We start from the raw sequence: 23435 nt of genomic DNA on the forward strand, positions 1-23435 counted from the left end.
CCGTAGATGACATATTCTTTCTTTAAAAATTTGCTAGTAACAATTCTGTAAAGATGCACCAGTCTGTTAAAACACAGACTCCCTATCATGCCCCTTCCTTACAAAAATCTCTTTGCTTTGTCTCATCAGCTAAAGTTTTATAATATAAATAATATAGCATTTATGTATATGTCAAACCTTAAACCTGCAGGAAAAAATCAGCCCACAGCAAGTGTAAAAGTAGCCCAGTTCTGCAGGATGACCATGGGCTCGAATCTGGTCCTGAGGGCCACTGCCCTGCAGAGTTTAGCTCCAACCCTGATCAAACTATACCTGTGATTAGTTATCTCGAAGACGTTGATTAGGTGTGATCAGGGTTAGAGCTAAACTCTGCAGTGCAGTGGCCCTCAGGACCAGATTTGAAGAGCCCTGCTTCAAGGTCTACTCTTTTAGTGAGGTTTTGCAGTCCATGCAGCACTGAAAAAATGGACAAAACAGAGGATCATGCACTGGGCATTGGCTGTAAGTTATTTATGAATTATGATGTCTTTGTAACACTTCTTCCACATTAAAATGTTTTAATTTTTTTTATTTTATTTTTCAACTTTTCACCTCCACTTATTTTAAATCACCATTCAGTGCAGTGTATTGGAAACATGATGATATCTGACATTTTTGGCCACTGATTTGTGGTTCGGTGATCAAAGTTATTATAGAGAATGGCTGATGCTTGTCTCCTTTGTGATGATTTAATGGAAAATACCTCACAGAGAAGTACAAAGTCAAGAAAGACTGTATCTTGGAGGCTTCCAGATGGACCATCGGCCAAAAACAAGAACCAATGTATTCCACTATGAATTAATTAAATGTATATTCTCTGAATTGTGTGTCCATTTAAATGACTATCTACTCAAAAGTGTGTGCACTGTAAATATTCTTATATAATATTTTTTTTTATTGTAAGAACTGGCAGCTGTGGTTGCCAGAAATACACCAAAAATGATGTGACAATGTTTCTGGTATTATCTCACAACTTATAACCTTATGTTTCATTAAGTGATATAATTTTAATACTGTATACCAATCTACTTCAACTACCAAAACTATCCAATCTACCAAAATCTGCTTTTTAACTTGATAATACAATGATAATACAGGTGGCACAAAGATGTACATAGGCCTAATTGAAATAATTATGCATTTCTTTAAGTCAATTTCTAACTTACATTTTGAATAAAAATAAAATATATTTTACAAACTAACAATAATGGAAACTATAGGCTGGAAAACTTGTTCAAATGTTATAGAATGATAGAATGATAGGACCTAATGACTGCAGGTATAAGGACAGTAAATGAAAAATCCAATTCAGAATGCCTTAATTCAGGGCTGGTTGGTTGGTTTAAGAGTTTGAACTCTTTATTAATGAATACAATTATTTCATTTTAAATCAATAGCTTTACAATTTCATTGCATTGTGGGGATATTATGGTGCAGCAAACAAGAACGTGTTACTGTTTCACAAAAACTAATCACGTGACATTTCCCTTCACAAGTTGGGAGATTTAATTTACTTCAAAATGTCCTCTGTGCATCTGTTCTCACATCCTCCCGCACACTATGATGACTAAAGTGCGCTATTTATGGAGGCAATATCATTAACACCAAGCATTTCTGCAGACTCTGTTGATCTTCTCCTGGAGTCATTTAACTCAAAAATTAAGAATGTTATTGATGATATTGCCCCGATAAAGGTCAGCAAGAAGACGGGGAAACAGAAATCAATTTGGAGAAAATCAACAGCAGTTCAGAGCATGAAAAGACAATGCAGAAAAGCTGAGCGGATGTGGCGGAAGACGAAACTCGAAATTCACTATAGCATCTATAAAGACAGCCTTCATGCTTTCAATGTGGAACTAGCCACAGCTAGACAGACTTTCTTTTCAAACCTTATAAACAGTAACTTAAACAACACCCGCACTCTTTTTGCGACTGTTGAGAGACTGACAAACCCCCCAAGTCAGATTCCCAGTGAAATGCTCTCCGACAGCAAATGCAATGAGTTTGCTTCCTTCTTTTCTGAGAAGATCAATAATATCAGAAAGGAGATTGGCACATCCTCAAGTTATGCAGAGGTCACACAGATTCAACCGCAATTTCAAAAAGAAGTGACTATGTGTGTTTTTAAAGAAATTGATAACAAAATTTTGGAAGAAATAGTACAGCACCTTAAATCTTCAACCTGCTATCTTGACACACTTCCCACATCCTTTTTCAAAAATGTGCTTAACTGTTTAGAAGCTGATCTCTTAGAAGTGGTGAACGCCTCACTTCTTTCTGGGACTTTTCCAAACTCCCTTAAAACTGCAGTTGTTAAGCCCCTTCTGAAAAAGCGCAATCTTGATAACACCATGTTGAGCAACTATAGACCCATATAAAATCTTCCTTTCATAGGTAAGATTATTGAAAAGGTAGTTTTTAATCAGCTGAACAACTACTTAAAGTCAAATGGATACCTGGACAATTTTCAATCTGGTTTCCGAGCACATCACAGCACAGAGACAGCACTCATTAAGATAATAAATGATATTCGCGTCAATTCTGATTCTGGCAAAATATCAGTGCTGGTACTACTAGATCTTAGTGCTGCGTTTGACACTGTCGATCATAACATACTTTTAGAGAGACTGGAAAACTGGGTCGGGCTTTCTGGGATGGCACTCAAATGGTTCAGGTCATACTTAGAAGGGAGAGGTTATTATGTGAGTATAGGAGAGCATAAGTCTAAGTGGACGGCCATGACATGTGGAGTCCCACAAGGCTCAATTCTTGCACCGCTCTTGTTTAACCTGTATATGCTCCCACTAAGTCAGATAATGAGGAAGAACCAAATTGCCTATCACAGCTATGCTGATGATACCCAGATTTACCTAGCCTTATCTCCAAATGACTACAGCCCCATTGACTCCCTCTGCCAATGCATTGATGAAATTAACAGTTGGATGTGCCAGAACTTTCTTCAGTTAAACAAGGAGAAAACTGAAATCATTGCATTTGGAAACAAAGATGAAGTTCTCAAGGTGAATGCATATCTTGACTCTAGGGGTCAAACAACGAAAAATCAAGTCAGAAATCTTGGGGTGATTCTGGAGACAGACCTTAGTTTCAGTAGTCATGTCAAAGCAATAACTAAATCAGCATACTATCATCTCAAAAATATTGCAAGAATTAGATGTTTTGTCTCCAATCAAGACTTGGAGAAACTTGTTCATGCCTTTATCACCAGCAGGGTGGATTACTGTAATGGTCTCCTCACCGGCCTTCCCAAGAAGACCATTAGACAGCTGCAGCTCATCCAGAACGCTGCTGCCAGGATTCTGACTAGAACCAGAAAATCTGAGCATATCACACCAGTCCTCAGGTCCTTACACTGGCTTCCAGTTACATTTAGGATTGATTTTAAAGTACTTTTACTCGTTTATAAGTCACTCAATGGCCTAGGACCTAAATATATTGCTGATATGCTCACTGAATATAAACCAAACAGACCACTCAGATCATTAGGATCGAGTCAGTTAGAAATACCAAGAGTTCACACAAAACAAGGGGAGTCTGCGTTTAGCTATTATGCGGCCCGCAGCTGGAACCAGCTTCCAGAAGAGATCAGATGTGCTAAAACATTAGCCACATTTAAATCAAGACTCAAAACTCATCTGTTTAACTGTGCATTTGAATGAGCACTGTGCTATATGTCCGAACTGACTGCAATGAATTTTATGTATAATCATTTTCTTTAAATTTATTTTAAATCATTTTCTATATCATTTTAAAATTCCTTGTTTTTATTATTCTTATTTCCATGTTTTTATTGATTTTAATGTCTATTTCACTTTCTTTTATGTAAAGCACTTTGAATTACCACTGTGTATGAAATGTGCTATATAAATAAACTTGCCTTGCCTTGCCTTGCCTAAAGTGACAGTTCTTGCTGAGAGCACCAAAAACTTCTTTCTCTGCATCATCCTTCGAAAGTTTGTACGAATCTCTGATTTCGTGTTTAAAGGTTGTCCAGGCTCTGGCAAACTTACACTTGCTCTTGGAGGGGCGAGAGGCCTTGACCACATGACAGGTGCCGTGATGGTTGCTTGTGTTCTAGATCTGCTGATTGGCCGGTTCTTTGACTTTCAGACTTATGATGGAGCAGCAGCCCTGAGACCGACAGCAATGCAGACTGAACAGCTTGGCCAAAATCCAGTTCAACATCTGTTTGATGATGATGGCGGTGACGCTGAAAAGAGAGTAAGTGCAGCTCACGCCAAGGATGATCATTAAAGAGTTGGCTATCTGGTAGACCCAACGTGCTTCATAGTGGGCCTTCTGTCCGCTCACCATGTCCCCGAAACCCATGGTGCTGAAAGCCACGAAGCAGAAGTACATAGACTCTAGGTAGCTCCAATCCTCCATGGTTGAGTACAGACCTGATGCTCCGCAGTCCACCAGAATCGCAACTGTTGCCAAAATGAGGGTTACATAGTATATAGAAGGTTTCCAGTCCTCCTGCTCATCTCCATGTTCTGGTTGTGTGTTCAAATTGGGGACAATGTGTCTTTTACTTAGCTTAGTTTTTTGTTTTTGCTTTCGACTTCTGCGTGTGAGGAATGTAATCAGCGTTATCATGCGTTCAAGAGAGAGGTTGAAGAACAGAATGGTGGCTGCACAGCCCATAGAAGATAAGGAAGATTTTTCCATTCAGTGTAGCGGGTGCTGCCATCCTGAAACCTGATATGGACACAGAAATGTAGCTAATGAAATAGATCAGTGGACTAAAGAGTGGTTCGATAATATATTTTTTCATTTAGATTTGGTGTATATTTTTCGATTTTCTGAAAAAAAGGTTTTGCAACAATTTAGACACAATGTTGCCAGTTAAGGCTTGTTCACACTTAAAAGGGTTAACTATAACAATAACTATATTAGTGCCCATAACAAATTAGTGACCATTTAAAGAATTGACAGAATTGAAGCATGCATTATACTAAACAGAACATTATCATCAATTGGTGTGGACGATATAGTTATTGTTGTTGGTGTGAACGGGCCTTAAGTGTCTTGGTTGGAAGGATTCTGTTTAGTTTTCAATGTTTTTAAAAAAAAAAAAACTGTTCTAAAATGATTCCAGTGATATCATTCCTCAGTGTTGTTATCATTATAGCGACTTCGGTATTCTCATAGAATTAAAATGATTATCAAAGCTTTATACTTGTCTATTTTCAAATACAGAAGCTGCTGCAGAAAATGCTGTACTGGCTGCTAAGTAAAGCAAAAGCCAAACATGATCATCCTTGCCCTCTCCACTGCTTATGTACACTTCACATAATTCTGCTTTATTGCCCTGCACTCATCACACATAGTTAGCCGAAATGGCTGAAGATCTGCCAAAGAGCTTGTAGGTTCAAACTTTGAACCTTCAGCAGAGTGCCTAAACTTCAGAGGGACTGTCTCTATAATAGAAACCCTCAGCTAATTGATGAATTAATAACTATACACTTAATTATCTAGCTTGTAAGAAGGGCCAAGCAGCTTAAAATTTAATATTTGGTAAGATTTTTAATGTTTTGAAAAAAGTTTCTTATGCTCAACAAGGCTGCATTTATTTGATCATATTTGAAATATTATTACAATTTAAAATAAGTTTAATACATGTTTTCCTGTGATGGCAAAGCTGAAGCAGCCATTACTCCAGTCTTCAGTGTCACATGATTCTTTGATTTTTAACATTATAAATGTAGCCTATACTGTCACTTTTGATCAATTTAATGCATCCTTGCTGATAAAAGTATTATTTTCTTTAAATTAATGAAATATTAATAAGCAATATTTTTTTATTCACCTTTTAATGTATGACAATAGGCTATTTAACTGTTAAAAACAATTATATAACAATACAGTACTTCTGCAATTGTAAATTCTGTATAAATTAATTTCAACCAGCATTAAACAGTCTTTGCAAATGTACCATTTCATGTAATACATGCAAATAACATTTTTATGTAATGTTCTGCTTTTAGAGATGGCATAACAGAATTTGAACATAAACTGTTCTACTATAACTAGTCCGGTAGGTGGCAGCAATTGACTATTTTGACTAGTATTTCAGGATTCACATTTACAGCATGAAGACGAGATCCACTAGTAATGCCTGCTTATAAGAAAAAATAAAATAAAATAAAATAAAAATCCCCGTTTAAACGTAACATTTACCAAGGACAGTGTGTCGGATCGACATGGTTTGGATAAAGGGTTAATGAAAACTGTGCTTGCTGGAACAGACATCCGAAAGGCAACCTTGTTCACGGAAGTAGGCATGCTATTGCTTTCATCACTAACTCCTTGTTTCTGTTATGACATTTGTAAAATCTCAGTTGTCCCTTCGACTAATCCTATGACTCAAAGTGAAGGCCACTGAGACCTGTAAAGATGATTGTTTTACTGATTGTGTTGCCACGTTTGCGAGCTGCAGAATCAAACCAGCTCCTTGTTCACTATGCAGCATTTACACACTTTCAACCATAAAAGGACGAGAAATACCAGCACAAATGGTGTAATAACAGTCAGGTCTGTGGATGACAAACACAAAACATATCTGCCATACACTTAATCTGAATAAACATTTGATTTACCACTGTCCCCATGATTTTATAGCGTTTGACCATGTGCCACAGTTAACCTATTTGTGATGAACTATTAATGCGAGTAAAAGGAGATCCAAAGGAAGGTTTTCCAATTAAAATGGACGGACAGACAAGGTCCAAGACCTAGGTGTCATTACTGACTACCAAATTAATCTAAAACCAGACAGTGTCATAATGTTAAGTCAAAATAATCAAAACATATTCATTTTGATGGCCACAACACTTGTTAGACATCTTCAGTATTGCTAATGATGACCCACTAGGTTTCATGATGCGACAAAATACATCATTTTATGATAAAATGCAGCGTGTTCACATTATTTTGGAATTTCCATACTCACAATATTTCGACTTGTAAAAAGCTACCATGGCCGAAGAACTCAATTTCTACTTGTATAGCGCCATTCAGCCTCACTTCGTGGTGTTGTCCTCTACAAAACTGCTAAGGCCTTATGCCGAGCTAACGTTTCATTTGAACCGTTGTACATCTGAAACAAATTGGTGAAGATATCTGATGTGAACGTTTGTAGTTAGAAAAGATGGGTTTTTCAGAATGTTAAAAAAGGTGGAAAATCTGTTTAGACAGAAAGCATGGAATAGATTTGATTCAGAATGAACCAACAATATTTCTAGGCTACAAAGTGTAGAAGTTTTAATCTAACATATGGTATGAGTGTAACATTGAGCTGTTGGTGGCACACATTTGGTGCTCTGCCCCTGTCTGAAGAGAGATCGTCATTGTACAATGAATCTTACACAATACACACCACCAGTGGTCAAATCTATAAAGCTGTTACATACAGACCCCCACGTCAATCATTAAACTCCTCAGATTAGGGAATTTTCAATAACCCTCTTCACAACACGTTTAAAACGACAACAAAGTAGAAAAAACAGAAAAACATTGGCTACAGTGGATCTGCTGCAACTGAAATGTCAGTGGCACGCTGTGTTTTAGTTCAACAGAGTATGTTAAAGTCCGTCTCCTGACACTGTTCCCTTGAAAGCAGTTGTTTGCCAGAGAACACTCCAAAGATCTCTGCCAGGTTGACCATTAACCCTGCCTTGATTACAGCTCTTTCCCCTGACCTCACCAGCTCTTCATGTTTCAGAGATCCACACGTTTGAGTTCATAGCCCTCAGATGCACCTGGTAACTCCTGTGTCGAGCTGAAGAAGACCCTTACGCTTCCTTCTTAATCGTTTTAAAGTTGTGCCAACCATGGCGAAGAGTGGATATGGCTACTACCGAACTACTATATTCCTGGCCATGTTTGTGGGCTACACGCTGTATTATTTTAACAGGAAGACGTTCTCTTTCGTGATGCCCTCTGTAATGCAGGAGATCACGCTGGATAAGGATGATCTAGGTGAGCATGTGCAACAAGTGGCCTGTACTTTGTCTTTCCTCTCTGTCGTGTGGCCACACATGTTTTATAACCTTTCACACATGCATTAATTTACAGTAAATGAGGATAAACAACAGACAGAAGTGCATTGCGGAATTCTCTGCATGCAGTGCCTTTTCTGTCCTTGACAAAAATCTTAATCGATTTTTTAAAAAAAGCTCCCACATGATTATATTTTAGATGTAGTGGATATTGAAAATAATGAAAATAGCACTACCAGTCATTGACAATGCATTATAGAGCAATGTTTTTAAACTATTAATGTAATTAAACTAACACACTGTGACATCACTTCCTTTCATGTGACATCCTAATTTTAAAAACTCAACTAAAATCATCTTATGTCTTAATACTGTTTTTTTATTTTTAACTTTTTGGAGTTTTAGATACAATATGCTCATACACTTTTCACCCTGTTATGTAACATTACCTGCAACTAAACTACAATTTCAATAAAAATATATATATTTTTCATTTGAAAATATAAAATATATCAACAGATCACTAACAGGTTTTTATATTCCCACTCACACCATGTTACATTCCACCCTGTGAGACTGTAGAGGTTGTAATGTCTAGCGTGTGGTAGTGAAATGAATGTTTAGTTTAGCTTTTCAAATAATGTTAGTCATTATTATGCATAACAGAAAAATATAGGTTAAAAAGTAGCTACATTTACACATGACCTAGGCCATTCTTCCACACTGTTATACTATATTCCATTATCATTTATTTCATACGGTTGGATAAAACTCTGTGCTGTTTGAGCTAAACTAGTTTTGTTTACTGAACACACATCTTTTTCCTGACAAAATGTTTAACATGTCATGAGATTGAAAAAGCAACAGATGCAGCCATACAACGAGATGTAGCATGAGTTTGGTATGTTGCCCTGGATCTATTTTATCAGCACAGTGATTGAGTTCATCTTATCGCTTAAGTCTTTAAAGTCCTTAAGCCAATGCAGAGTGATAACAACTAAAGAAATGCTCCTTTGCCCTATCTTTGCAAACCCATATGTTTTTGAGTGATTCTGAATGGGAATCACTCTCTACTGAAGACTAATCAATATTTGTTTCTTCTTTGTGCACTGCAGGTCTTATCACTAGCAGTCAATCACTGGCCTACGCTATTAGCAAGTTCATAAGCGGTGTGCTGTCCGATCAGATGAGCGCACGATGGCTTTTCTCTATTGGGCTGTTTATGGTTGGCGGCATCAATGTGGTTTTCTCTCAGTCCTCTACAGTGGGGGTGTTCTCAGGCCTGTGGTTTCTGAACGGACTGGGTCAAGGTCTAGGATGGCCACCATGTGCAAAAGTACTACGCAAGGTATGGATCTGATCCTGTAATCCATGGACTTGCATTGTACATTGAAATATACAGTGCCCTCCATAAGTATTGGAGCAGTAAAGACAAAATTGCTCTGTTGGCTGTGGAGTCAAGACATTTGCAAATATGATTAAAAGATGAATATGAGACAAAACTACAGAATGCCACATTTTATTATTGGGTGATTCAGCTGTTTATTTTTACCAAATAAAAAGAACAGCACTTTTAGAGTTCATCCCACTCATTGATGTGAGCATAAGTATTGGGACAGTTGAACATAAGGCAGATATAAAAGATTAAAAGCTATTATTTAGTTGCAGATCCCTTGCACACAATCACAGCAGTGAGTCTGTGACCCATAGACATCACCAGACTCTTGGTCTCATCCTTTGAAATACTTTTCCCAGCCTTTAATGCAGCCAATTCCAATCGTTGCTTGTTTTGGGGAGTTTCTGCCTTTACTCTCCTCTCCAGCTGGTGAAATTCATGTTCAATCGGATTTAAATCTGGAGATTGACTTGGGCAATCTAAGACTTTCCATTTCTTTGCCCTTATAAATTCCTTGACTGAACTGGCAGGGTGTTTTGGGTCATTGTCCTGATGCAATATGAAGCACTTCCCAATGAATCTGGTGGCATTTTCTTGAATATTGGTAGGCAAGATGGTTTTGTACACTTCCAAATTCATTCTGCTACTGTCATCATACATTAAGTCATCAGTAAAGTTGAGAGGGCCTGTTCCAGAGGCAGCCATGCATGCCCATGCCATGACCCCACCACCACCATGCTTTACAGATGAGGCTGTATGCTTGGGATCATTTGCGGTTCCCTTTTTTCTCCACATTTTAGCTTTCCCATCACTTAGATAATGGTTCATCTTTGTCTCTTCGGTCCATAAACACAGTTCCAAAACTCTTTTGGCTCACCTTTGTGCTTTTTTGCAAACTCTAATCTTGTCTTTCTATTTTTGGTGCTGGTCAGAGGTTTGCATCTTGCTGTGTAGCATCTGTAATTCTGTGTCAAAGTCTCCTGAGGACAGTAGATTGTCAGAGCATCACCCCAGCTTTCTGGAAGTTGTTGGTGATTTTACAGACACGTCTTTTAGGGTTCATTTTCACAGCTTTTATGAATTGTCTGTCATCAACTACTGTTGTTTTCTCAGCCGATCAGGTTGCTGGTTGCTGGTGGTTTCCAAACTCTTGATTTCAACATTCCCTTTATTTTTGCTAGAGCTCTAATTGACTTCCTCTTTTCTTTTAGCATCCAAATTGCTTGCTTTTCTCTCAAAGTCAGCTTCCTCATCTTCATCCTGGTTTGTGTGTCATCATCGAATGCAAGATTCAGAATACAGAAGAAATGGATATAACTGATGCGACACATTCCCTGCTTTTAATATCTGAAGAATTAATGCAACAGGACCCAGCTGATCACTTAGAAAGACCTGTGAGGCAACTGTTCCAATACTTATGCTCACATCAGATAGAGGGATGAAACTCTAAAAGCGCTGAACTTCTTAGCTGGTAAAACATCTATGTGTTGAATCACCCAATAATAAAATGTGACATTCTGTAGTTTTGTCTCATATTCATCTTTTAATCATATTTGTAAATGTCTTGACTCCACAGCCAACAGAGCAATTTTGTCTTTACTGTTCCAATACTTTTGGAGGGCACTGTATATTCACTCAAAACTAATAAAACTATGGTTTCATTAAGAACCTTTAACATCCATGGAACCTTTCCAGTGCACCGAAGGTTATTTATAGATTAATAAAATGTTCTTCAGAAAAATTCATTTTGGCATTAGTTTACCCCAAAATGATAATTATGTCATTAATTACTCACCCTCATGTCGTTCCAAACCTGTAAGACCTTTGTTTATCTTCGGAACACAAATTAAGATATTTTTGATGAAATCGGAGAGCTATCTGACCCTCCATAGACAGCAACGCAACTGAAATTTCCCAAGGTCCAGAAACGTAGTAAATACATCAGTAAAACAGTCCATGTGACATCAGTGGCTCAACTTCACTTTTGAGATGCTATGAGAATACTTGTTTTTGCAAAGAAAACAAAAATAACAATTTACTCAACCTTTCTTCTCCCCCGATTTGCGGCTGTATTTACTACGTTTCTGGACCTTGGGAAATTTCAGTTGCGTTGCTGTCTATGGAGGGTCAGATAGCTCTCCGATTTCATCAAAAATATCTTAATTTGTGTTTCGAAAATGAACGAAGGTCTTACGGTTTGGAACGACATGAGGGTGAGTAATTAATGAAATAATGTTCATTTTGGGGTAAACTATCCCTTTAAGAACTCTTCACTATGAGGTTCCTTGGGGAACTCAGATGGTTTTTGAACACACTACTATTGAATCTTTTGAAAAAACACTACTATTGAAAAGTTTGGGGCCAGTAATTTATTTATTTTTTACAATGCTTTTGAAATTAACTGATTATTTTGTTTAAATAGTGGTTTGAGCCATCTCAGTTTGGGACCTGGTGGGCAGTGCTGTCTTGTAGTATGAATTTGGCTGGGGGTCTCGGGCCTATAATTGCCACACTGATGGCCCAAAGCTACAGCTGGAGGTTCACCCTGTCCATCTCTGGCCTGACCTGCATGGTCGTGTCCATCTTCTGTCTACTCATCATCCGAAATGAGCCCAGTGAAGTTGGCCTGCCAAATATTGAAGCTGGTGCAAAGAAAGGCAAAGGAGGTATGACTTCCCCATCCACACACACATACATTTTATATGTATAATTAATTTAACTGAATATCCTGTTTCAGTAGGAAATACATCACATTAAGGATTGCAATGTGGTTTCATGTCATCTTCATTTTCCATACTTAGTTGTTTATTATGGCTAGTTTTGCTTATATAGGTCTTGCTGTTCTATGTTGTGAAAGTCTGCATTAGATAAAAGGTTTCACTTGCTTGTTCTTTGAAGTATGAACTATTGGACCAAAACAGAGTACAAAGGGGTGTGTTTTACTAGGCCTGTGTGATAATTCATGTTTTTCCATCGAAGGTCATTCATGTTGAACTAATGGACTTTTGTGTCTGTCCTCCAACAACAGCTGTACATTTGATCCATCTGGTACCTTCCTCTGATTTTAGGCTCCAGCAAAAATGAAAGCACCTTCAAAGAGTTCATCTTTTCTCCATATCTGTGGGTGTTGTCATTGGGATACCTGGTGGTGTTTGGGACGAAGACTGCTTACACCGACTGGGGGCAACTTTTCCTTATCCAGGACAAGGGCCAGTCAGCACTAATGGGTATTGTGTGTTGTCTAATGTATTGAGTTTTAAGTTTTGTTTTAGTATCCACCTTATTTTTAATGTAAGCCAATTTTTAACATGAATGTGCAAAGGTTTCTGTGTTGTCTGTTATTTTAACTGTACAAGCACAGGCCTTTATGCTGCCTAATGTTGTAAATTGGTATATCTTATTGTATTTTATTTTAGTTCATATTATAATCATAAACACTGGTTTGTAGTGCAGATAGATTTACTGTTTAGTAATTTAACACTTTGTTATTCTTCTAGTTTTCAACCTATAGCAGCTAATGAATCAAAAGTTTTGCACATTCACAGAAAATATCTTACTCCAGCATTGCCCAATAAGGTGGACAGGCCTCTAGTGTGATCTAATGAGGGCCTGTGATAAAGATGTCAATGGCAAGATTTTATAGTGTGAAGATATTTCAGTTCTGAAAAGTTAGAGTTTATGTTTTCATATTTCATAGTACAATGAACTCTTAACTTAAAAGATCAGGCACAATTTCACAATTGATGTCCTCTTTCAGAAATGGTCTGCTAAGGGTGTGATGAGACTTTTGGGTTATGGACTGAAATGCATATTGCTGTTGATTTTAACAGGAAGTTCCTTTATGAGTGCCCTGGAGATTGGAGGACTGCTGGGTAGTTTAACCGCAGGATTTCTGTCAGATAGAGCTGTGGCAAAGGTGCGTTTATACCATCAATATATATTTATACAAAATCGTTATACTATTTATGACAAATCACGTTTTCTTCTGAAAATTTGTATATATTCTACCATTCAGAAGTAGCAGTGTGTTTTTTAAAATGTGTTTAAATTAATGAAATAAATTAATTTAGTTGATGTAAAATACAGTAATACAGTGATATATTATTGGAATTTAAAACTATTCTAAATCTGAATATATTTAAAAATAATAAAAAAAATATTTTAAAACAATAATAAAGTAATTGATGCAAATCTGAATTTTCAGCATCATTACTCCAGTCTTCAGTGTCACATGATCCTGCAGAAATCATATGCTGATTTGCATTTATTATCAATGTTGAAACAGTGGTGCTGCCTAATATTTTACTAGGAACTGTGATTCAGAAATGATTTTTTTTTTTAAATCTAAAATAGGAATTATAAATTATAAATGCAGGGGTTAAAGCAAAAAAAAAAAAAAATCTTGAGCCTGAACTTTTTTCCCGGGGGCTGGCAGCACATGACTGTGGCAACTTAAACATTTGAAAGAATACTATGGCATAGTTATTGCTTTCCTTATTCAAACAGATTTTATTTAATTTTTTTCATGAATATATGGTTGACCTGAAGAATGAAAGCTATATCATACACTTGGAGAATTATATCACCGCTTATCAACACTAGGGTGTATAACAATACACTTGAGACAAAATACAGATACTTGGTTCACTAGAATGAGACAATATTTTAATACTATTTTTATTAAATTTTCAATAACAAAATATTTGTCTTTTACAAAAAGTCAACCAATGCAGTTGTAATTTAAAATATTTTAACTAATCTAGGGCTATAACTAATGATGATCATTTTGGTAATCAAGTAATCTACTGATTATTTTGACAATTGAGTAATCTGATACTTTTAGTAACACAAACGGGCCTAAGTGAAAACCAGGCTTTAATATGACTATTTACTATTTATATATAAACTAACGATGAGGCAATAATAACTGGATCAAATAAAATATCAAAACTAAGTAACTGCATGGTTTTATTGAACAACACTGTTAAAATACATACTGTAATATGCATATACATAATATTAACATAACCAATTTAAGTACATTATGTATTATAACAAATATCTGCAGAGAGCGCCACCGGCCTGGTGATGTTTCACTTTACAGCGTGATTAAACGATGTTTAAATCCATTCAATTTGAATATTTGGCCACTTATCTTTTGAATGGGAGTTGTGTATAAGATGGTGCAGTTTCTCGTTCTCTTTCATTTCAGCATGGATTGAGTTTGTATGGTAACCCTCGCCATGGGCTCTTGCTCTCCATGATGGCTGGGATGTGTGTCTCCATGTACCTCTTCCGCACTACTGTCACGGCACACAGCTCAAATGTAAGTTCAGTATCACTTACACATTACAAACGAACAAAACTGGCAGAAAATATTCCGCCCGCGGCCCACATCGTGCAATGGGGAATTATATGACTGGCTTTGACATTAAACTAAACCCTACTGGATGATGTTGTTGTTGTTTTTTAACAGACAAACCTGACCAAATGTTTTGCCCAAACTTTCTGTTGCAATAGGAAATACGTCAATGCAGGAAAGAAGACTGGATTTATGGGTTCTATAATGTACTGGTTTTATTACAATTTACACACAGGTCTGGATTCTTTTGCTGGGTGCTGTTTTTGGCTTTTCCTCCTATGGACCGATGGCCTTGTTTGGAGTTCTTGCCAATGAAAGCGCTCCATCGAACTACTGTGGGACCTCTCACGCCATTGTGGCCCTGATGGCAAACGGTGATCATCTTCTCAAATTTACAGCAGAAGTGAAATTGTACTAAACTAATTTTCCATTAGTTACATGGAACTTTTCCATTAGTTAGATTTGGAACTTTACTTTGGATTTTTCTGTAGTATATAATCTCATTCCCAAAGAAAAATTTCATGTTAACCATTTGCCCATTTCAAAAAATACTAATGAGTTTTTTGCGTTTGTTTTGCTGGCAGTTGGTGGTTTCCTGTCAGGTTTGCCATTTGGCACCATTGCTAAACACTATGGCTGGATCACAGCATTCTGGGTAGCAGAGATAACCTGTACGGTCACCACAGTTGGATACTTCCTGCTCCGGAATATCCGCACCAAGATGGGAAGTTTACCCAAGAAGGCAGACTAAACGGAATATTATTTAAATGTCTTTTAACTCGTTTTTAAGATATGGTATGAAAACTAAAGGGCACAGCTTGTCTAGGGCTTTACTTTTGTGTTTATGAAATATAATAAATTCACTGTGGATGTCTATCCCTAAGGTATTACACTTTTTTTGGCCACATATGAAATAGGATTCCATGTTGTCACTTTCTGCACGTGTTATTTATTCTGTTCATTTTGAAAATTTGACGGGATTTTACATTTTTTGGAATCTGCTCACTTACATTGTACAACTTTGTCATACAGTTAAGGCATGTTAAAGCCATTTCTTAACATTTTATTGCTATTAAAACAGGTCAAATAAATAAATTTTATTTATTGTACTTTCCATCCGTTTTAGAGCTTTAACTGGTCTTACCTCTGCATCTGCAGTATTACAAATTCATAAACATGTCTAATGAAATATGACCGTGTTATAGCACATGAATGTTTAATAGCACAATGTAATGAGTTTATATAAATAAAAAGTAAGACCAAACTTCAGAAACTGATCCAAGGTATACAGTAGCCTTTTGATATTCTGCGGACAGAAAGCAAGTGACATGTAAATTTAATTTAGAAAGACACTAATAAACATGTTTCAATGAGCATGTATTGAGCTGCACAGATGTTCTGCACAATACAAACTTAAACTGTGTCCATGTACATTATTTACAAGGTTGTGAAATAGGTTTCTCACTGTAAATTTGGGAGGTAATTTTAAGACAAATGCAAATTAACCAGTCATAGTTGTCTTTAAGGTAAATAGTTTGACCTTGAGGAAAACGCTTGTTCATATTCCTTAAAAAAAATTATGGAAATCCTTATCCCTTTTTTCTGGACAAGTTTGACCTCAGAGCATCTGGAGATCCAGTCAGGTGAATGAACACACTCAATGCAAGTCCAATTCAGGATCCAGGTCCAAATGTTCCAGCTTTCTCTGCTATTTCCAGGGCACTCTTTAAATTTTGGTCAAAAAGCTCACATCTGAAAGAAATTATGCATTTTTTGTTACACACAACACCTTTCTGGAAATCAACAAATTGGACTGCATGCAAAGCACAAAATTATAACTAAAAACAAATGACACACCTGATAGGCATTTCTAAAGAGTAGAAAGGATTCTTCAGTGCAAAGTCTGAGTAGATCTCATAAATCTTTCTTAGGAGGGCATCAATACCAGACTGTCGAGGGTCAGCCAATACAATGAACTTTATACCTGCAAAATTAAAAAACAGTTCTGTCAAAATCACTGGTTTTGTTCAGCAAAAAAATCTGCATTCTATGAATAAAAATAATCTGTCCTTACAACAAGAGAAAAACAGACCTGTGAGTGTTTGAAAGCAGTGCAGTTTAAACACGTCTGTCTCCAGCATTTCAATGCCAGAGCTGCCAACTTCAGGTGATAACTGTGATCCAATGGCAAACAGCCTTAGAAAAGACAAGAAAATATATCTAATCATCACCGGTACAATGCAGGTACAACCGTATTTTATATATTATTCATGATCAGGGGTTTATTAATAATGTTATGCTTCTGATTATGAGTAATCTATATATTACACTACCACTCAAAAGTTTGTGATCAGTAACTTTTTTCTATTAAGAAATTAACACTTATTCAGCAAGAACACATTCAATTGTGACAGTAAAGAAATTATTTTGTTACAAAAGATTTTGATTTCCAATAAATTATTGAACTTTCTATTAATCAAAGAAACGAAAAAACGTATCATGATTTCTAGAAAAAAAAAATATTAAGCAGCACAACTGTTTTGAACAATTTATAAATATTCAATTGTAATATACTGCAGTTTTTACTATATTTTGATCAAATAAAAGTAGCATTGGTGAACATTAAAGACTTCATTGAAAACTTACCGACCTCAAACTTTTGTATGGCAGTGTAAAAAAAAAAAAAAAAAGTCACAGTAGGGGTGTGCGATATGACGATTTTTGATCATTGACGATAAAAATGTCTCCACGATCTGCTTTTGAAGAAATATCGTAGTATAGCACACATTATATCAAATACAGTTCTGACGCCTCCGTCTCTATAAACTGTACAACACGACATACAGCAGTAGAGTTACTCTGACAGGACACTGCACTTATTCGCGATCGCAGAAGTACATTATTTGCACACAAGCCTTGCTGGTTAAATGTTTAATTCACGCGCTGGTCTGACGTGCGCTTTTTCTGAGCGCATACACCTGAAGCACGCGCATTAAAAAGCCTGTCTAACAGCGCCCGATTACTCAACCAAGCTATCTTTTGCTCTAATACTGTCAAAACACACAAGGTTTACATAAAGACTCAGTTGGTTATCTCTAAAATAAAAGTAAATGGTTAAGAGAGAAACGGATGCGTGCCTGTATATTAGATGCGTGCAGCTCTTAAAGGGACAGGACACTAAACATGCTGTCGACTGTCATTAAAGGGATAGTTCACCCTAAAATTTAATTTCTGTCATTATTTACTCACTCACATGTTGTCCCAAACCTCTATTAATTTCTTGTGCTGAACCCAAAATAAGGTATTTTGAAGAATGAGGGTAACCAAACAGTTGCTGGTCTACATTGACTGATAGCAGGAAAGAACAATCCTATGGAAGTCGACCAGCAAGTGTTTGGTTTTCCACCTTCTTCAAAATAGCATTTATGTTCAGCAGAAGAAAGAAACTCATTCAGGTTTAAAACAACTTTTGAGTAAATGATGGTATAAAAATAAAACATTATGACAGAATTGACAGACAGATGACAGAATATTTATTTTTGGGGGAACTATTCATTTAACGTTAACAAAACAACAAAACGCAAAGAGAAAAATCACTCACTATTCTTGACTGAAAATCTTTAAAACAGTTGCTTTAGGAATCAGTCTATCTAGTGTTTTATTTTTATACTTGTTAATTCAATTTCATCGAATGCTCTGCTAAATACACCTATTGTACCTGAAAATAAAGCACTGTTTGTTTTATTTGTATATTATGTGTATTTGTAATGCGTATCTTTGTTCTTATTTTTTAATAAGAAAGATAAAATGATGACAAAGATTTTGATCTTTGCCCACTTTGGCCTAAATATCTGCCATGTCTTTTTTTTGTTACCTTGAAAGGCTTTGTCTTTCTAGTTTGGCTGTAATGCTCAGAAAACTTGTAAAACCAAAATAGTAAAACCAACATGACAAAGAATCGTGATAAAATCGTGATATTTCTAAAAAAAAAATCGTGATATGATATTTTTCCCATATCGCCCACCCCTAAGTCACAGTAATATTTCCTTGGACTGACTTTCCAAAAGTTGCATTCATTTTTGGCCATGACGAGAGAGTTGAACCACTCTATAATGTTGACTCATCCTAAAGACTTTCAGTAGGGTTAAGCTCAGGACCCTCTAGTGGCCAATTCATACATGAAATCTCACTGAACCACACTTTCACAGTTTGGGTCCAATGAATCGTGGCATTGTCATCTTGGAATATACACATGAATTCCAACATGGTTGTTTAAGAAATGGAAAGCTACACACTGCATCAGTTAGGGCTAAAAGAACTGTTGCAAAATATATAACATGCCAGATATGTATTAATCACTTCAATAATGATCCAATCCTTATGGAAGCCCGTTTCCGCCAATGAATAAAAAATAAAACAAGGTAATTGCGACTTTTTATCTCACAATTCGGACTTTATAACTCGCAATTCTGACTTTATAACTCGCAATTCTGAGATATAAACTCGCAATTCGGAGATATAAACTCGCAATTCTGACTTTATAACTCGCAATTCGGAGATATAAACTCGCAATTCTGACTTTATAACTCGCAATTCTGAGATATAAACTCGCAATTCGGAGATATAAACTCGCAATTCTGACTTTATAACTCGCAATTCTGAGATATAAACTCGCAATTCGGAGATATAAACTCGCAATTCTGACTTTATAACTCGCAATTCGGAGATATAAACTCGCAATTCTGACTTTATAACTCGCAATTCTGAGATATAAACTCGCAATTCGGAGATATAAACTCGCAATTCTGACTTTATAACTCGCAATTCTGAGATATAAACTCGCAATTCTGAGATATAAACTCGCAATTCGGAGATATAAACTCGCAATTCTGACTTTATAACTCGCAATTCTGACTTTATAACTCGCAATTCTGAGATATAAACTCGCAATTCTGACTTTATAACTCGCAATTCTGAGATATAAACTCGCAATTCTGACTTTATAACTCGCAATTCTGAGATATAAACTCGCAATTCTGACTTTATAACTCGCAATTCTGAGATATAAACTCGCAATTCTGACTTTATAACTCGCAATTCTGAGATATAAACTCGCAATTCTGACTTTTTTTCTCAGAATTCTGACTTTTTTTCTCGCAATTGCGAGTTTATATCTCACAACTCTGACTTTCTCGCACCATAGCAAACCACTCTCCGTGTAAGGCTTTGCAGTACTTTGTTCAATTAGCTGAACTATATATTGAACTAGATGAATGTTGCGTCCGAATATGATTTTTGAACAAACATAAAAATTACTCATTCTTCTTTATTTCTGTGTTTTGCGCTCACGGTTTGGACAGTACCATTACCGCCGGGCTTTTCAGACACAACATTCTTCATTTCTTTATAGTTCTGAGTTTGAGGCAGCTTCTATCGCATTATTTTAATAACAGCTGTCAAGTAAAGAGTGTATTATTGTAACACGAGAGTGGATATATATGAATGCACGCAGGTGGATTTCCTTCACTCTCGCATAAAGCGCGCTTTCATCTCTATGTTCTTGCTATAGAATTATCTTATCTCCTGTATTTAATGTTGTAAGATATCGACCAAGCAAGACATCCCCATTGAAAATTATAAATAAAGGATTCATTAATTGTATTATTATTATTTAGTCAATGAAGAGTTCAGATGCAAAAGCCATAAGTGCCATCTGAAATGTTATTCTAAAATGAGCATTTTTCTCAGGAACAGGTTCTTTTCATTGTCATTAAAGTAAAATAACTGAATATAAACGAAAAATACTAATTTTAGAAGAAGATTTCAGATGGCATTTAAGCTTTTGCATCTGAATTCTTCATATATAATTGACTAAATAATTTTCATTTATTTATAATTTATTTATAATTTTCATTGGGGATGTCTTGCTTGGTCGATATCTTACAACATTAAATACAGGAGATAAGATAATTCTATAGCAAGAACATAGAGATGAAAGCGCGCTTTATGCGAGAGTGAAGGAAATCCACCTGCGTGCATTCATATATATATCCACTCTCGTGTTACAATAATACGCGCTTTACTTGACAGCTGTTATTAAAATAACGCGATAGAAGCTGCCTCAAACTCAGAACTATAAAGAAATTAAGAATGTTTTTCTGAAAGCCCGGCGGTAATGGTAGGCTACTGTCCAACCGCGTCCAAAAGCCTTACACGGAGAGTGGTTTGCTATGGTGCGAGAAAGTCAGAGTTGTGAGATATAAACTCGCAATTGTGAGAAAAAAAGTCAGAATTGCGAGTTTATATCTCAGAATTGCGAGTTATAAAGTCAGAATTGCGAGTTTATATCTCAGAATTGCGAGTTATAAAGTCAGAATTGCGAGTTTATATCTCCGAATTGCGAGTTATAAAGTCAGAATTGCGAGTTTATATCTCAGAATTGCGAGTTATAAAGTCAGAATTGCGAGTTTATATCTCCGAATTGCGAGTTATAAAGTCAGAATTGCGAGTTTATATCTCCGAATTGCGAGTTATAAAGTCAGAATTGCGAGTTTATATCTCAGAATTGCGAGTTATAAAGTCAGAATTGCGAGTTATAAAGTCAGAATTGCGAGTTTATATCTCCGAATTGCGAGTTTATATCTCAGAATTGCGAGTTATAAAGTCAGAATTGCGAGTTTATATCTCAGAATTGCGAGTTTATATCTCAGAATTGCGAGTTATAAAGTCAGAATTGCGAGTTTATATCTCAGAATTGCGAGTTATAAAGTCAGAATTGCGAGTTTATATCTCAGAATTGCGAGTTATAAAGTCAGAATTGCGAGTTTATATCTCAGAATTGCGAGTTTATATCTCAGAATTGCGAGTTATAAAGTCAGAATTGCGAGTTTATATCTCAGAATTGCGAGTTATAAAGTCAGAATTGCGAGTTTATATCTCAGAATTGCGAGTTATAAAGTCAGAATTGCGAGTTATAAAGTCAGAATTGCGAGTTATAAAGTCAGAATTGCGAGTTATAAAGTCAGAATTGCGAGAAAAAAAGTCCGAATTGTGAGATAAAAAGTCGCAATTACCTTGTTTTATTTTTTATTCATTGGCGGAAACGGGCTTCCATAAATCCTAGACTCATCAGTATTATGTAAATCCTAATGGTGACTTTTTATTGATTAATTGGTTTATAAAAAATAAAAACATACCAACATAAGATAAACAACACAGTTGTGTTGTTCTGTAGATGCCTTAACATCTCCTAATGCATTTCAATGACTAAAGTATGTCATACGTGTTTGAAACAACATTACAGCAACGGGTTAAACTACTGTTTAATGACATCTACTCACGAATGAAACATTGATGCCAGCATCAGTTTCTCATTGGAGGAGAGACGAGGTCGCCCAAATCTGATGGACACTGGATAGTTGGCAGGATCTTTCAGATATTCCAGGATCTCCTTCCCTTCAGCCGTGTATCTACCATTCACATCCACCCCGTTAATGGACAGAGCCGCATGACCCACTGCACACGACAAACACATACTAAACTCCTGTAACTGTGTATGAACACACACAGACACAGACACACAGACACAGACACACACACAGACGCTGACACGCACAGACACACACACACACACACACACACACACACACACATGTTGGTTTTTGTGGTTTATGGGGACTCTCCATAGGCGTAATGGTTTTTATACTGAACAAACTGTATGTGCTATTGCCCTACACCAACCCTACACCTAAACTTAGCCCTCACAGGAGACTTTGTGCATTTTTAGATTTTCAAAAAAACACCATTTAGTATGTTTTTTAAGCCTTTTGAATTACGGGGACATAGGCAGTGTCCTCATAAACCACCTTCATATTGTAATACCTCTGTCATACCCATGTCATTATACAAATTTGTGTCCTCATTAACCACATAAACATGCACATGCACACACACACACACACACACACACACAGACAGACAGGCACACAGACACATATACACACACACACACACACACACAAACCTCTGATCCCGTCCCGCTGTCCGAATGACACAACCACCTTCTCATCATGAATCTTTAAAACTAAATCAAGCGGAAAGCTGAATGTTTTTTCAACTTCAGCTCGAGGAACATAATTATCGTACTGGTAGATGAGTCCACCAGCCTTATTGACGACATACACACTGAAGATCGCCATCTTTCTTCCTGTCTGTCACGGGGCAGTCACGTGACTCGTAACGTTGGGAAAATATAAAATAACAGCAATAAAAAAAATAACAACAGCGCATACCATGCTGGCTACAAATTATTATTTTTAATAAAAAAAGTAAGAACTATTGCGGAGCATTTTTGTGAACGAATAAACACTTTTGACCGTTTTTCACCGCGTGCACTGATTAGTTGAAGCGCATATTATATGACTTTCTGAATATTATTGGACAGGGCTTTGCACAATGGTATTAAATAATAATGATAGTTTAATGTTTCATTTTTCCGGTCAGTTCTCATTGATCGTTATTACGGTGAAATATACTGACAAAGACCGAGTAGGCATTATCACATGACACTTGTTACTTTACTCAACGCTTCCAGGAAGGACCAATCACAGCTGTTTCT

The 23435-nt window shown here is 36.4% G+C and overlaps 2 protein-coding genes across 4 annotated transcripts; one reads left to right on the forward strand and one right to left on the reverse strand.

Moving 5' to 3' along the window:
• Nucleotides 1-6113: 6113 nt before the first annotated feature.
• LOC306851416 (glucose-6-phosphate exchanger SLC37A4-like) lies at nucleotides 6114-16095 on the forward strand. 3 transcript variants are annotated; one of them, XM_079387616.1, is made up of 9 exons: nucleotides 6114-6337; nucleotides 7784-8040; nucleotides 9176-9408; nucleotides 11879-12122; nucleotides 12525-12683; nucleotides 13287-13372; nucleotides 14669-14782; nucleotides 15054-15192; nucleotides 15403-16095. In XM_079387616.1, exons 2-9 carry the CDS (start codon nucleotides 7893-7895, stop codon nucleotides 15567-15569), a joined length of 1290 nt encoding a protein of 429 aa, XP_079243742.1. In that variant the 5' UTR covers nucleotides 6114-6337; nucleotides 7784-7892; the 3' UTR covers nucleotides 15570-16095. The 3 variants fall into 3 exon arrangements, with proteins under 3 accessions (XP_079243742.1, XP_079243743.1, XP_079243744.1); XM_079387617.1 differs by having other exon boundaries at nucleotides 6127-6337; nucleotides 7769-8040; XM_079387618.1 differs by having other exon boundaries at nucleotides 6127-6337; nucleotides 7882-8040.
• On the reverse strand, nucleotides 15011-23051 carry LOC306851417 (trafficking protein particle complex subunit 4). The gene is made up of 5 exons (XM_079387619.1): nucleotides 22842-23051; nucleotides 22159-22333; nucleotides 16911-17014; nucleotides 16676-16802; nucleotides 15011-16570 (listed from the first exon to the last, which is right to left on the reverse strand). The coding sequence occupies exons 1-5, from the start codon at nucleotides 23014-23016 to the stop codon at nucleotides 16492-16494; spliced, it is 660 nt and encodes a 219-aa protein (XP_079243745.1). The 5' UTR covers nucleotides 23017-23051; the 3' UTR covers nucleotides 15011-16491.
• Between the last annotated feature and the right edge of the window lie 384 nt (nucleotides 23052-23435).

The sequence above is a fragment of the Barbus barbus genome (assembly GCF_936440315.1).
Source record: "Barbus barbus genome assembly, chromosome: 31".
In the NCBI taxonomy this organism is placed as follows: domain Eukaryota; kingdom Metazoa; phylum Chordata; class Actinopteri; order Cypriniformes; family Cyprinidae; genus Barbus; species Barbus barbus.